Source organism: Salminus brasiliensis, chromosome 1 (genome assembly GCF_030463535.1).
Source record: "Salminus brasiliensis chromosome 1, fSalBra1.hap2, whole genome shotgun sequence".
NCBI classification, from domain to species: Eukaryota; Metazoa; Chordata; class Actinopteri; order Characiformes; family Bryconidae; genus Salminus; species Salminus brasiliensis.
The window spans coordinates 98,834,324-98,850,503 of record NC_132878.1 but is presented as its reverse complement, the minus strand read 5'-3'; the positions used below and the strand labels follow the sequence as shown (position 1 = coordinate 98,850,503).

General features: G+C 46.1%; 1 protein-coding gene across 1 annotated transcript; it reads left to right on the top strand.

The window, feature by feature from the left end:
• The first annotated feature begins 9,949 nt into the window (after positions 1-9,949).
• fzd1 (frizzled class receptor 1) lies at positions 9,950-15,363 on the top strand. Its single transcript, XM_072692603.1, has one exon. The coding sequence runs from the start codon at positions 10,766-10,768 to the stop codon at positions 12,404-12,406; it is 1,641 nt and encodes a 546-aa protein (XP_072548704.1). The 5' UTR covers positions 9,950-10,765; the 3' UTR covers positions 12,407-15,363.
• The last annotated feature ends 817 nt before the right edge of the window (positions 15,364-16,180 follow it).

The following is a 16,180-nucleotide window of genomic DNA, read 5'->3' as shown; positions in this document are numbered from 1 at the left end:
ACGACACACTACTATACATCTACTACACACTACCACACACTACTATACACCTACCACACACTACTATACACCTACCACACACTACCATACACTACCATACACCTACAACACACTACTATACATCTACTACGCACTACCACACACTACTATACACCTACCACACACTACCATACACCTACCACACACTACTATACACCTACCACACACTGCCACACACTACCATACACCTATCACACACTACTAAACACCTACCACACACTACCATACACCTACCACACACTACCATACACCTACCACACACTACCACACACTACTATACACCTACCACACACTACCACACACTACTATACACCTACCACACACCACCATACACCTACCACACACTACTATACACCAATGTTGGCTGCTCACTGGGGGGTCTTTGATCCTTCATGTCTTACGTTATTTCTTCTTTGTCTCTGTCTTTTACTAATTACTATTTATGTAAAGCTGCTTTGTGACAACAACAGTTGTAAAAAGCTCTACAAATAAATCTGACTTGAATTGACCTTCCACACACTACTATACACCTACCACACTACTATATACCTACCACACACTATCATTGACTACTATACACCTTCCACACACTACCACACACTACCATACACTACTATACACTTTTTTCTGTATCCTATATACCTACCACACACTATCATAGACTACTATACACCTTCCACACACTACTATACACCTTCCACACACTACCACACACTACCATACACTACTATACACTTTTTTCTGTATCCTATATACCTACCACATACTATCATAGACTACTATACACCTTCCACACACTACTATACACCTTCCACACACTACCACATACTACCATACACTACTATACACCTTCCACACACTACTATACACCTTCCACACACTACTATACACCTTCCACACACTACCACATACTACCATACACTACTATACACCTTCCACACACTACTATACACCTTCCACACACTACCACATACTACCATACACTACTATACACCTTCCACACACTACTATACACCTTCCACACACTACTATACACCTTCCACACACTACCACATACTACCATACACTACTATACACTAATACACACGGCCATTGTTTTCTCTTTTTCTGTTCTGTCTTTCCTGCACTCACTGTGTGTGTGTGTGTGTGTGCGTGTGTGTGTGCGTGTGTGTGTGTGTTTCAGGTTGCCGCTGGTGATCAGTGAGGAAGAAGAGGACGAGATGAGAGACGTTCTTACACTCCTTTAAATTATTCAGTTCTGAGCTGGTGTGACCGTGAGTGAGTGAGTGTGTGTGTGTGTGTGTGTGTGTGTGTGAATAAGAGTGAGAGAGAGTGAGTGTGTGTGTGTTGTGTGTGAGTGAGTGTGTGTTGTGTGTGAGTGAGTGTGTGTTGTGTGTGTGTGTGTGTGTGTGTGAATAAGAGTGAGAGAGAGTGAGTGTGTGTGTGTTGTGTGTGAGTGAGAGTGTGTGTTGTGTGTGAGTGTGTGAGAGAGAGTGTGTGAGTGTGAGGGGTGATGTTCAGCATGTTCATTTCTGATCTGTTTGTTTATGTTAGAGATGGTCTGTAATGTTGACACACTGCTGACATCATCAATAATGACCTTCAAGGACTAAACACACACACACACACACACACACACTGTTGGTGTATTTAGCTACCTATGAATGAATGTACAGTTTTCTGTCTGAGACAATAATCCAGACACACACACACACTAATAATAATAATAATAATAATAATAATAATTCTGACAGTAATAATAGTAAGGGAAATGAGGATGATGAAGATGAGGATGGTTAATACACACACTTACTGCAGGGACAGAACTAAAGCAATGACCACTGCTCACACACACACACTTACATACGGATAATTACGGTACTGGAGCTGTCTCTGTGTATGCCTGTGTGTGTGTGTGTGTGTGTGTGTGTGTGTGTGTGTGTGTGTGAGTTGAACACAGGCAATACACTTCGCTGGTGCTACCTGAGCAGAGTAAAGACTGAGTGGTTGTCTTTAACCCTGGGAACCGATCACAGTTATCACCTGCTTATCAATACTCCCCTGTAATCACTCACCTGTAATCACTGACCCATACCGCACACATTGGCTACTGGCGTGTGTACGCACAGGCTCCGGTCACACGGATGAATTATGACGCTTGTAAGTAAGTGTGTGTGAACTGGACACACGACCCTGACTTTACATCAGAGTCACATTATAATAAAATGTTGGGGGCGTGGTCGATACGTGCTGACCAATAATATCGTCTGACGTGCGGTTTGATGAGTGTCAGTGAAATTTGGACACAGTAAAAAAAACAACTGCAGATTCACATTATTGAGAAAAGTAAAAAACTATAAAACTGAAATTATAAAATTATAAGTAAAACACTGTAACTGAAACTGCAAAAATATCAAATATACATCTAAAATGAAATCAGTTAAATTGTGTTATCAAACGTTTTATCCCCCAAAACTGATCTGATCAGACGGGCTCACTCCCTTCAGTAAGAGCCAGAAATCATTCAGCTAGAAAATCAATGTAGCTGCCTCTAATCTCGCTTGTTATACCCAAACTGGCCACTTCTGCAGGTGGCGCTGTTGCCACTTTTTTTTAACTGCACTAACCTGTTCCTGAACGAGAGGTCAACCGACACACCGGACTTTAAAGCTACACACCTGAATTTCTGTCATTTTTAAACACGTCCACACCCGGGACCGATCCTGGGCTGGTTTGGGGGCGGGGCTCGTAATGGCTGGTGTGAAAATTCTGCGGGTCGAGTGTGGAGCACCTCTTCTCTGAGCGCATTAGGACCTCGGTTCATCCTTGAATACACACAATCAGCCGCGCTCTCATGGCTTCCCACCAGCCGTTCTCGTAGGCAGATCACATGACTAAACGAACCAATCACTGGAGGCTGAACTAGATACTGCTGATATGATCAGTAATCCTGCCTCACAGGGGCTTTGCTGCAGGTGAGAACTGTGACGATCGAGGGGTTAAAGGCCAGGAGTCTTCCTCAGTAACGCTGGTGGGATTTTTGGATTCTGTGGCCCACAATGATCCTAAAAACACAGCGGTTCTGATCCGTACTGTGGTCAGATTAAAGCGGTTGTGTTGTTTCCCGCACTGGGTCACTAAACCTGAATAAGTGCAGTGTGTGTGTCCGGCTTCCCCCCGAGCAGGAATACAATAACGCCACCATAGCAATGAAAGGCTCTGTACTGTTCCTGTGGACGTAATAAAGGACCCTGACCAGGGGCCATCAGTGCACTAATCCTCCCCCAACCCGGGAGTGTGTCTCCTCAGCACTGTGACGTCTGAGAAGTGAAGGGCAGCATCGTGAGTGTGTGTGAGTGTGTGAGTGTGTGAGTGTGTGTGAGTGTGTGAGTGTGTGTGTGTGTGTGTGTGTGTGTGTGTGTGTGATCGCAGCAGTTCCTCCAGAATCGAGAAAGAAGGAGATTCCAATAAAGAAATAAATGGGTACGAAGCTCCGCCTGCGAAGCTCTAGAGCCTGAACTTCCCCTGTAACTGACCTCTCCAGGCTCCGCCCACTAATGTGTTCTTTCATAGCAACTATTCTGAGGTTCGACCAGCTTGGTAAACATCCCACTCAACACTAGACTGTAGCTCCGCCTCCTCAGTGTATATCACAATACCTACATTTAGAGTTATTAATATTCACCCTAATGAGAGACTGTAGCTCCGCCTCCTCAGTGTATATCACAATACCTACATTTAGAGCTTTATTAATATTCACCCTAATGAGAGACTGTAGCTCCGCCTCCTCAGTGTATATCACAATACCTACATTTAGAATCCTGTTATGTTGGGTATATATTAATAGTGGAGGAGCTACAGTGTAGGTATTGTGATATCCACTGAGGAGGCGGAGCTACAGTCTCATTAGAGTGAATATTAATAACTCTCTAAATGTAGGTATTGTGATATACACTGAGGAGGCGGAGCTACAGTCTCTCATTAGGGTGAATATTAATAACGCTCTAAATGTAGGTATTGTGATATACACTGAGGAGGCGGAGCTACAGTCTCTCATTAGGGTGAATATTAAGGCTCTAAATGTAGGTATTGTGATATACACTGAGGAGGCGGAGCTACAGTCTCTCATTAGGGTGAATATTAATAACGCTCTAAATGTAGGTATTGTGATATACACTGAGGAGGCGGAGCTACAGTCTCTCATTAGGGTGAATATTAACGCTCTAAATGTAGGTATTGTGATATACACTGAGGAGGCGGAGCTACAGTCTCTCATTAGGGTGAATATTAATAAGGCTCTAAATGTAGGTATTGTGATATACACTGAGGAGGCGGAGCTACAGTCTCTCATTAGGGTGAATATTAATAAGGCTCTAAATGTAGGTATTGTGATATACACTGAGGAGGAGGAGCTACAGTCTCTCATTAGGGTGAATATTAATAACGCTCTAAATGTAGGTATTGTGATATACACTGAGGAGGCGGAGCTACAGTCTCTCATTAGAGTGAATATTAATAACGCTCTAAATGTAGGTATTGTGATATACACTGAGGAGGCGGAGCTACAATCTCTCATTAGGGTGAATATTAATAACGCTCTAAATGTAGGTATTGTGATATACACTGAGGAGGAGGAGCTACAGTCTCTCATTAGGGTGAATATTAATAAGGCTCTAAATGTAGGTATTGTGATATACACTGAGGAGGAGGAGCTACAGTCTCTCATTAGGGTGAATATTAATAACTCTAAATGTAGGTATTGTGATATACACTGAGGAGGCGGAGCTACAGTCTCTCATTAGGGTGAATATCAATAACGCTCTAAATGTAGGTATTGTGATATACACTGAGGAGGCGGAGCTACATTCTCTCATTAGGGTGAATATTAATAACTCTAAATGTAGGTATTGTGATATACACTGAGGAGGAGGAGCTACAGTCTCTCATTAGGGTGAATATTAATAAGGCTCTAAATGTAGGTATTGTGATATACACTGAGGAGGCGGAGCTACAGTCTCTCATTAGGGCTGAATTGGATGTTTGCTAGTGTTCCGTAGAGCTCGTCCAATCGTACAGCGTTCACTGTGGAAGAACACATGGGTGGGCGGAGTCTGATGGAGGTCAGCTCTATTGATATGTGAATATTTAGTCTTTTTTAATCTTTTGTTATACAGTGTGTTAGGCTGTACATACAGAGGGGTGAAGTGTAAAGTGTAATAGTGACGCTTCAGCTGTCTGCATCCAGGGTCAGGAATGTCCCCTTAAGTAAACTCATATACTGTATACTCGTTAGGAAAAGGCTCAGTCCGGCCTGCATCCTGCTGGACTGACCGCTCCGGCCGCCGTCTTCAACTAGCTTCACTTGCATATATCTATTTTCGTTTTTGTATGATGCACTGGAGATCCTGAGATCCTGAGATCCTGAGGTTTGAAAAGCCGTCCAGAAGCAAAGCCGTGTTCCGGAGGGGTCACTCTCGCGGGGGCGGAGTCAGTAGGCTAGTTACTGCATTCTTTGTTAGAACTTGTATGTAATGTTATGATGGAACGTGAAGCTCAGCTGTAAATGTTGTTTATTGTTGTTTTACCTGAAATAAATAAAAGTTTATTAAGGCGTCAGACGCTGCCTGGACCTGTCTTTACTCCAGCAGACGTGCAGTGTGTGCAGGCTCTCAGAAAGCATGCGAAATCGTGCAAAAGTTTGTGCACCCCATTCAGATGAGTTCCAGGGTACCTGCACTATAATGCTAACGTCTGCTAGCCTCTTTATAGGATTATAGTAGTATGTTAGCATGAAGCTAACGACACTGCACTCGAGCATGCTCTTGCTGTTAGGTTACACATTTAGGACATTGTCTGTTGCTTAGATACACACCTCTCACTGAACACACCTCTCACTGAACACACCTCTCACTGAACACACCTCTCACTGAACACACTCCTCACTGAACACACCTCTCACTGAACACACCTCTCACTGAACACACCTCTCACTGAACACACTCCTCACTGAACACACTGAACACACTCCTCACTGAACACACTCCTCACTGAACACACTCCTCACTGAACACACTGAACACACTCCTCACTGAACACACTCCTCACTGAACACACTCCTCACTGAACACACTGAACACACTCCTCACTGAACACACTCCTCACTGAACACACTGAACACACTCCTCACTGAACACACTCCTCACTGAACACACTGAACACACTCCTCACTGAACACACTCCTCACTGAACACACTGAACACACTCCTCACTGAACACACCTCTCACTGAACACACCCCTCACTGAACACACTCCTCACTGATCACACTTCTCACTGAACACACTGAACACACTCCTCACTGAACACACCTCTCACTGAAAACACCTCTCACTGAACACACTCCTCACTGATCACACTTCTCACTGAACACACTGAACACACTCCTCACTGAACACACTCCTCACTGATCACACTTCTCACTGAACACACTGAACACACTCCTCACTGATCACACTTCTCACTGAACACACTGAACACACTCCTCACTGAACACACCTCTCACTGAAAACACCTCTCACTGAACACACTCCTCACTGAACACACTTCTCACTGAACACACTCCTCACTGAACACACCTCTCACTGAACACACTCCTCACTGAACACACTCCTCACTGAACACACCTCTCACTGAAAACACCTCTCACTGAACACACTCCTCACTGAACACACTTCTCACTGAACACACTTCTCACTGAACACACTCCTCACTGAACACACCTCTCACTGAACACACTCCTCACTGAACACACTTCTCACTGAACACACTCCTCACTGAACACACTTCTCACTGAACACACTCCTCACTGAACACACTCCTCACTGAACACACCTCTCACTGAACACACTCCTCACTGAACACACCTCTCACTGAACACACTCCTCACTGAACACACTCCTCACTGAACACACCTCTCACTGAACACACCTCTCACTGAACACACTCCTCACTGAACACACTCCTCACTGAACACACTGAACACACTCCTCACTGATCACACTTCTCACTGAACACACTTCTCACTGAACACACTGAACACACTCCTCACTGAACACACTCCTCACTGAACACACCTCTCACTGAACACACTTCTCACTGAACACACTCCTCACTGAACACACTCCTCACTGAACACACTCCTCACTGAACACACCTCTCACTGAACACACTTCTCACTGAACACACTCCTCACTGAACACACCTCTCACTGAACACACTCCTCACTGAACACACCTCTCACTGAACACACTCCTCACTGAACACACTGAACACACTCCTCACTGAACACACTTCTCACTGAACACACTCCTCACTGAACACACTTCTCACTGAACACACCTCTCACTGAACACACTGAACACACTTCTCACTGAACACACTCCTCACTGAACACACCTCTCACTGAACACACTCCTCACTGAACACACCTCTCACTGAACACACCTCTCACTGAACACACTCCTCACTGAACACACTCCTCACTGAACACACCTCTCACTGAACACACTCCTCACTGAACACACTGAACACACTCCTCACTGAACACACTCCTCACTGAACACACTTCTCACTGAACCCACTTCTCTCTGAACACACTCCTCACTGAACACACTTCTCACTGAACACACTCCTCACTGAACACACCTCTCACTGAACACACCTCTCACTGAACACACTCCTCACTGAACACACCTCTCACTGAACACACTCCTCACTGAACACACCTCTCACTGAACACACCTCTCACTGAACACACTCCTCACTGAACACACCTCTCAATGAACACACCTCTCACTGAACACACTCCTCACTGAACACACTCCTCACTGAACACACTGAACACACTCCTCACTGATCACACTTCTCACTGAACACACTTCTCACTGAACACACTCCTCACTGAACACACTCCTCACTGAACACACCCCTCACTGAACACACTCCTCACTGAACACACCTCTCACTGAACACACTCCTCACTGAACACACTGAACACACTCCTCACTGAACACACTTCTCACTGAACACACTTCTCACTGAACACACTCCTCACTGAACACACTGAACACACTCCTCACTGAACACACTTCTCACTGAACACACTCCTCACTGAACACACCTCTCACTGAACACACTCCTCACTGAACACACCTCTCACTGAACACACTCCTCACTGAACACACCTCTCACTGAACACACCTCTCACTGAACACACTCCTCACTGAACACACTCCTCACTGAACACACTGAACACACTCCTCACTGAACACACTCCTCACTGAACACACCTCTCACTGAACACACCTCTCACTGAACACACTCCTCACTGAACACACTCCTCACTGAAATGTTGAACTGAAATTGAAGTAAAATGGAATTAAATTTGAAAAACTGCATTTTTGACTGAATTTAATTCTGAACTAAAATTTTATTTCATTTTGAACTGGAATTAAGTTTGAACTAAGTTTAATTTTGAACTGAACTTTATTTTAAACTATAAAATGTAATGTAATGTTAACTAAAACTTAATTTAATTCTGAACTAAAAAAATAATGAATTTTAAACTGAAACAGAACTCTGACCTTGAGGACTGAACATTAGAAATGAAGTGGGTACGATCAGTGTATGAGAATCTTCATGAATTCAGGACCTGAGCTTCAGTACAGACTCAGTGGCTGTTCTCATGACTCCTCTCTGCTGCAGGAGCCAGAGTTCACAACTGGTCCTCCCGTCAGCCGCCAGGGGACCCGGAGGAGCCTCCTCACTGGGGGGCTTTCAGGTTTCTGATCTGTGTGTGAATGAAAAACAGGCTATAAAGACACACACACACACACACACACACACACACACACACACACACACAGCTGAACTGAGCACTGCAGACTCTCACCACTCACTGCTCATCACTGTGCTCCGCCCCCCTTCCTCGACTAACCAGGCAGAGGCCAATGGGAAGGCTGCATTGCACTCCCTGCTTTAGGGAGCGTCTGTCAAATCTAGCACACGGCTCTGCAGAACGGAGACTGGGGTTTCCTGGGTAACAGCAGTCAACCCTTCCTACATTTAACCAGAGAACCGCCACAGACTCCTCACAATAAGAGAACCGATGAAAGAGGAATTCAGGGTTTATAAGAGCTCTTTTAGAGTTCTCAGGGTTCCAGACAGAACCATTTACTTTACGAAAGGTCCGTGGAAGAACCTTAATTTCTGAAAGAATTTAGCTAAATGTGAAAAATCAAAAATCAAATGAAACTGAGAATTGAACTGAAAGTGTAAGAAAACATTAAAACCAGTTCCAGTGTTAAACTGGGACCAGTCCCGTCGGCCCGCAGTTCTGTTTATGAATAAAAAAGACTGGAAGTGTTTTGGTTTCAATCACAGAATAAATCCCTTAATAATAATTGACTCGTATTAATAATTGAAATGTTTTCATTAACGGCTACATGTGTTTATTAATGCTCATTCATGAGCTCATAACCCCTTTATAAATCATCAGTAATTAATTGTAACACTCACTGTTCCCTCCTCCCTCCATACTGTCAAAGCTCAGGTGATGCTGGCTGCAGGTGTTTATGACCTAATCAATAACCATCAATCAATAAACAAATATCCCTTCAAATATCAGTTTTCTAACCTTCAATAGATGTTTATAAACAGTCTATTAATGTGGTTATTGAGAGTCCAAAATGCAGCTTCATCCTGAGAGCCGGGGTGTAAACTGTAGACACTCCCTAAAGCAGCCCCACAACCCCATCCCCTTCAGAGAGAGCGCGAGAGAGGGTGGGAGGGAGAGGGAGGCTCTTAACCCAAGCAGACAGAAAGACAGCGAGAGAGAGAGAGAGAGAGAGAGAGAGAGAGCACCAACCAAACCGGGGCAGAAACAGAGACGAGCCGGAGGACGCAGAAACCTCCAGCAGAACCAGAGAGACGGGGACACCTTCAGGCGGGGACACCTTCAGACGGGGACATGTTCAGACCCTGGACCTTCTCGCAGGCCAGTTCCGCAGCAGTCTGAGGCACAATGAGGTGGCAGTGCAGGGGCAGACTGAGGTGAGAGGGCAGTAGCGGTGGTTGGGGCAGTGGTGCTGGGCAGTAGGGGGTGGTAAGAGTACAGCTGTAAAGAAGGGGGCATTAGGGAGCAAGAGAGGACAGTAAGGAGGGCAACAAAGTGCAGGACAAGTATAAAGGGGCTGAAAGGGAACAGTATAGGGTACTAGAGAACAGAAGGGGCAAGGGAATGTGGTACAGGCCGGTAGAAGGGCACAAGGAGCAAGGTAAGGGTACGTAAAAGGGCATTAGGATGGTTCTACACGGCAGTAGTGGACAATTCAGGAGCCATAGAAGGCATGAGGGTGGCAGTAGAGGGCATTAGTGGGTATTGGGACAGCAGTAGTGGGTGTTAGGGTGGCAGTAAAGGGGATTATTATGGTGCAGTAAAGGGGGTTAGGGGTTATTAGGTCGCAGTAAAGGGTATGGCAGTAGAGGGCAGTAAAGGACTGGGGTAGTGCAGTCACTGGGAGGCAGTAAGGGGCATTACGGATCAGGAGAGGGTGTAATAGATGTTTCTAAGCTGGCAGTAGAAGGGAGCAAAGGGGATAAGGGCATTATTGGTGGCAGTAGAGGGCAGTAAAGAGAATTTGGGACGGTTATCGAGGGCTTAAGAAATCATGACATTGCTGCCGGTGCTGCTTCCGTTGTTGGTGCTGGTGCTGGTGTTGGTGCCCGCACGTGGACAGTATGGTGAGCGCGGGCTGTCGGTGCCCGAGCACGGCTTCTGCCAGCCCATCTCCATCCCACTCTGTGCGGATATCCAGTACAACGAGACCATCATGCCCAACCTGCTGGGCCACACTAATCAGGAAGATGCCGGTCTGGAGGTTCACCAGTTCTACCCGCTGGTGAAGGTGCAGTGTTCCGCCGAGCTGCGGTTCTTCCTCTGCTCTGTGTATGCACCTGTCTGCACCGTACTGGAGAAGGCGCTGCCACCCTGCCGGGCACTGTGCCAGCGAGCTCGCCTGGGTTGCGAAGCACTCATGAACAAGTTCGGCTTCCAGTGGCCTGAGAGCCTAGCCTGCGAGTCCTTCCCGGTGCATGGTTCTGGAGAGCTGTGTGTGGGTCAGAACGCATCTGAGCGAGGTTCCAGCGCCACCCCCAGCATGGACGCCACCACCCTTGCCCCGCCGGCTCGTGACCGGCACTCTGGTGGGCGGTTCAGATGCCCTGTGGCATTGCGGGTGCCTCCCTACCTCAACTACCGCTTCCTGGGTGAGGAGGACTGTGGTGCCCCCTGCGAGCCGAAGCTTCCGCACGGCCTCGTGTTCTTCTCAGAGGACGAGCGGGGCTTTGCCCGGCTGTGGATTGGCGTCTGGTCGGCACTGTGCTGCGCCTCCACCTTGTTCACCGTCCTCACATACCTGGTGGACATGAAGCGCTTCAGCTACCCCGAGCGCCCGATCGTGTTCCTGTCTGGATGCTACACCATGGTGTCCGTGGCCTACATGGCTGGGTTCCTGCTGCAGGACACCGTGGCCTGCAACGAGAAATTCGACAATGAGTTCCGGACGGTGGTGCAGGGCACCAAGAAAGAGGGCTGCACCATTCTCTTCATGATGCTCTACTTCTTTAGCATGGCCAGCTCCATCTGGTGGGTCATCCTGGCGCTGACCTGGTTCCTGGCGGCGGGGATGAAATGGGGTCACGAAGCGATCGAGGCCAACTCCCAGTACTTCCATCTAGCAGCGTGGGCAGTGCCTGCTATTAAGACCATCACCATTTTGGCGGTGGGGCAGGTGGACGGCGATGTTTTGAGTGGGGTGTGTTTCGTGGGCATCAACAGCGTGGACGCCCTACGTGGGTACGTGCTTGCGCCACTGTTCCTCTACTTGTCCCTGGGGACGTCGTTCCTGCTGGCCGGCTTCGTCTCGCTCTTCCGCATCCGCACCATCATGAAGCTCGACGGCACCAAAACGGAGAAGCTGGAGAAGCTGATGGTGCGGATCGGCGTGTTCAGCGTGCTCTACACTGTCCCGGCCACGGTCGTCATCGCCTGCTACTTCTACGAGCAGGCCTTCCGGGCACAGTGGGAGCAGACGTGGGTCGCACAGTCCTGTAAAGCATATGCAGTGCCCTGTCCTGCCCACAACCCACAGGTCAGCCCAGACTTCACCATCTTCATGATCAAGTACCTGATGACGCTGATTGTAGGAATAACGTCCGGCTTCTGGATCTGGTCTGGAAAGACGCTCAGTTCTTGGAGGAAGTTCTACACGAGACTCGCCAACGGCAAACACGGAGAGACGACAGTGTGACGGAATTTACGGGGGGGGGCGTTTTGTAAATAGCCGCTGTGGAGATCTTTCCAGGAGTATATATTTGTATTTGTTGTTCTTGTGTTGGACAGAGGCTGAAAGTATTTACCATGAAAGCATGTCTGCACATCGTTCCCCTGATTGGAATAATCTGCTTTGCTGGACATCAATAATCTGGACAGACATTGATCTTGGATTCTCTGGCCAGGTCTGAAGTGTTTAAGCGTGAAAATGAATTCAGAGAATAATATCTAAGAACGAAGCAAAGCTTCTGGCTTCTGCTTCACGCAGGGACACATGGGTTTGTGCTTTAGTGCCTTTATTCAGCTTCAGTGCTTACATGGACCAACGGGGGGGTTGAGGCAACACCTGAAACCCAAACACACACAGCGTTTATGGAATGGTGAAACTGACCCACTGGAACCTGCAGCCTATTTTCCAGTCCAGCTGAACACAGAATGGTAAATCCGGCGTGATCTGAAAGTGAGTGAAATCATCTTAAATCCAATCTAATCTGTCTAATTATTGAATGAATTAACTTCTCTCTACATGTTCAGACTGTATCCAGTGCCGGATTCAATCTGTGGACAGTGTAACTAGTTTCATCATTAGTTCTATCATTCCATAAACTGAGAAATCTGAAATGCCCTCCATGTCTAAATGTTTTTGGACACCCTGTCTGATTAATGTATTCAGCTATATTCAGGTATAAAGCCCCCCAGCATTGAGGAGCTGTGGAGCAGTGGAAGAGCTGTGTTCTCTGGAATGATGGTGGAGGAGCTCCATCCAGTACTTTAGGGATGATGAGGGGAGTTGAGGATGATAATCACCCAACATCCTGACTTCACTAACACTCTTGTTGCTGAATGCAATCAAATCCTCACAGCAATGCTCCTCCTCCAAAATCTAGTAGAAAGTCTTCTTCTCTGGACAGTAGAGACAGTTACTCCAACAGAAGCAGGATCAGCTCTTTCATTGAAGAAGAAACAATGAATGAGCAGGTGTCCCAATACTTTTGTCCATATTATCCATGCACTTGACAGGGTTTAAGATGATTCCACTCACCAACATCAGTTTTTGCAGCATGTAATGGAAAAGTAACTATAAAGGAACCCTTGAACTGTACGTTCTTCAAGGGTTCTGGAGTAAATGTAAAATGATAAGAACCATGTGAATGTGTAAACGGTTCTTGGCCTTGTTTAATGGGTTCTCTCTACACTCTTAAACACTCTTCTGTAGGGGTTCTATATAGAACCATGAAACGGCTTTGCCTGGTGAAAGGGTTCTGTGGATCGGTGGAAAACCTTTTGTAAATGTTCTACTGTAATTATGAGTCAAAGAACCCGTATTGATTAGAATTGTTTATTTAAATGGTTCTTTGCAGAACCTTCTAAAAGAAAATATTTCTACATAGCACCAATAGTGGTTTCACTATCATCACAAGTAAAAGAACCATTGTGTATAACGGATAACCTCTTGAAGATGGTCCTGTGTAGATGCTTTAGAAAATGGTTCAACACAGCCCCAAAGAGGGTTCCACTGTCATTAAGAGTGAGAGAACCCTTTTTGGTTAAAGTGTGTGATGATTGTGAATGATTCTATGCACCAAAATGGTTCTATCATCATTATAAGAGGAAGAACCCTTTTGATAAGAGTGTTAGAAGTATATGATCCTTAAGGAACGTTTTGAGGAACCTCTTATACTGTTTTGAGGAAGAAAAGGGTTCCCTAAAGTTTTCTTAAAGCACCTTTAAAGGTTCCTCAGCAGTTTCAAACTGAAGAACTTCTGAAGTTCCTCAATGATCTTATCTTTTATACAGTGTCTGACGGAAAACCCTATTATTCTATATTCCGCCTAAAAGGTATGAATATGATGGGAAACCCGTTTGTAAATGGTTCTATAGAGCACCGGTGTTCCACCGTCATTATGAGTCACAGTACACTTTTCAAAAGCAGTGTCTGATGAAACCCTTGGGTAAATGGCTCTATGTAGAACCCTTCCACTGGATTTCTTTAGCCAAAAGGGTTCCACCATCATCACGAGTCAAAGAACCTCTTTAAAATGGTTCTACAAAGCACCCAAAGGGTTCCACTACTGTCAGTAAACGTTTCTTTTCAGTACAGAACCGGTTCTCGGGGAGGAATGTTTTTTTTCCAGCAGTTAAATTAGTGTGAGGGGAACTCACTGCGGACTGAGGGCTGGAGGCGGGATTAACGGGCTCTGTGTTTATTTCCTGCATGAATGTGAAGAGTTTAATCCCAGCCATTTATATCAGCCACAACTGTCATCATCAGCTACGCCAGACAGCCCGCAGTGTGCAGCACTACCACTTCATAATGCCTTTGGTTTGTTCAGACACTAGGGGGCGCTCCTGAGTGAGTCCAGAATTAATGGGTTAATTTGCAAAATGGTCATTTAGAAATGACTGAAGTATCATCACCCCAACGCAGAACACCATCAAACACGCCACTGCCAGCCAATCAGCACTCAGTAGAAAGAGCATCCAGCCAATCAGCACTCAGTAGAAAGAGCATCCAGCCAATCAGCACTCAGTTAAAGAATTCCAGCCAATCAGCACTTAGTAGCCAGAATTTCCATGAATGTGAAGTCAATCAGTTGCCAGAACGCCAGCCAATCAGCATTCAGGAGCTAGAACGCTAGCCAATCAGCACTATTCAGATTAAACCGGTCATGCTGGGACGTTAACACATTCTTCTACTTTCCAAAATAAAAGACTAGAGCAGACCTTTATTATCTGATTTAGCCTCTTAGCTCCATTCACACCCACTCAATAAGGACTCACTCAGGAGCGCCCTCTAGGGTATTCCATTTAGAGAGAACTGTAGGAAGAGGGCGGGGCCTGGCTGCTGGTGAGCTGGCTCTGGCTGCACTCTGTATGGTCTGTTTCTCTCATCTGTGATATAAAGAGAGGAAGCTCTATATTTCTATCTTCTGCTCTGCACTTTCCTCTAAAGAATAAAATTCACACCTTTATATGAACCTGCAGCCGAGTGGATCCTTCATGAGCAGAGAGCGAGGAGCGACTGTGAAGCAGCTAATAGGTTCCACCTGTGCGGTCAGTCCTGTGGGGCAGTTAGTAGCCCTAATTATTATATATATATATATATATATATATATATATATATATATAGACTGCACCATCATCTCCTACACCATCATCTCCTTCACCTTCATCCCCTACACCATCATCTCCTTCACCTTCATCCCCTTTACCATCATCCCCTTTTCCATCATCCCCTTCACCATCACCCCATTTACCATCATCTCCTTCACCATCACCCCCTTTACCATCATCCCCTTTACCATCATCTCCTTCACCATCACCCCCTTTACCATCACCCCCTTTACCATCATCTCCTTCACCATCACCCCCTTTACCATCATCCCCTTTACCATCACCCCCTTTACCATCATCTCCTTCACCATCACCCCCTTTACCATCATCCCCTTCACCTTCATCCCCTTTACCATCATCTCCTTCACCATCACCCCCTTTACCATCATCTCCTTCACCTTCATCTCCTTCACCATCACCCCCTTTACCATCATCTCCTTCACCTTCATTCCCTTCACCATCCCCCCCTTTACCATCATCTCCTTCACCTTCATCTCCTTCACCATCACCCCCTTTACCATCATCCCCTTTACCATCACCCCCTTTACCATCATCTCCTTCACCTTCATCTCCTTCACCATCACCCCCTTTACCATCATCCCCTTCACCTTCATCCCCTTTACCATCATCTCCTTCA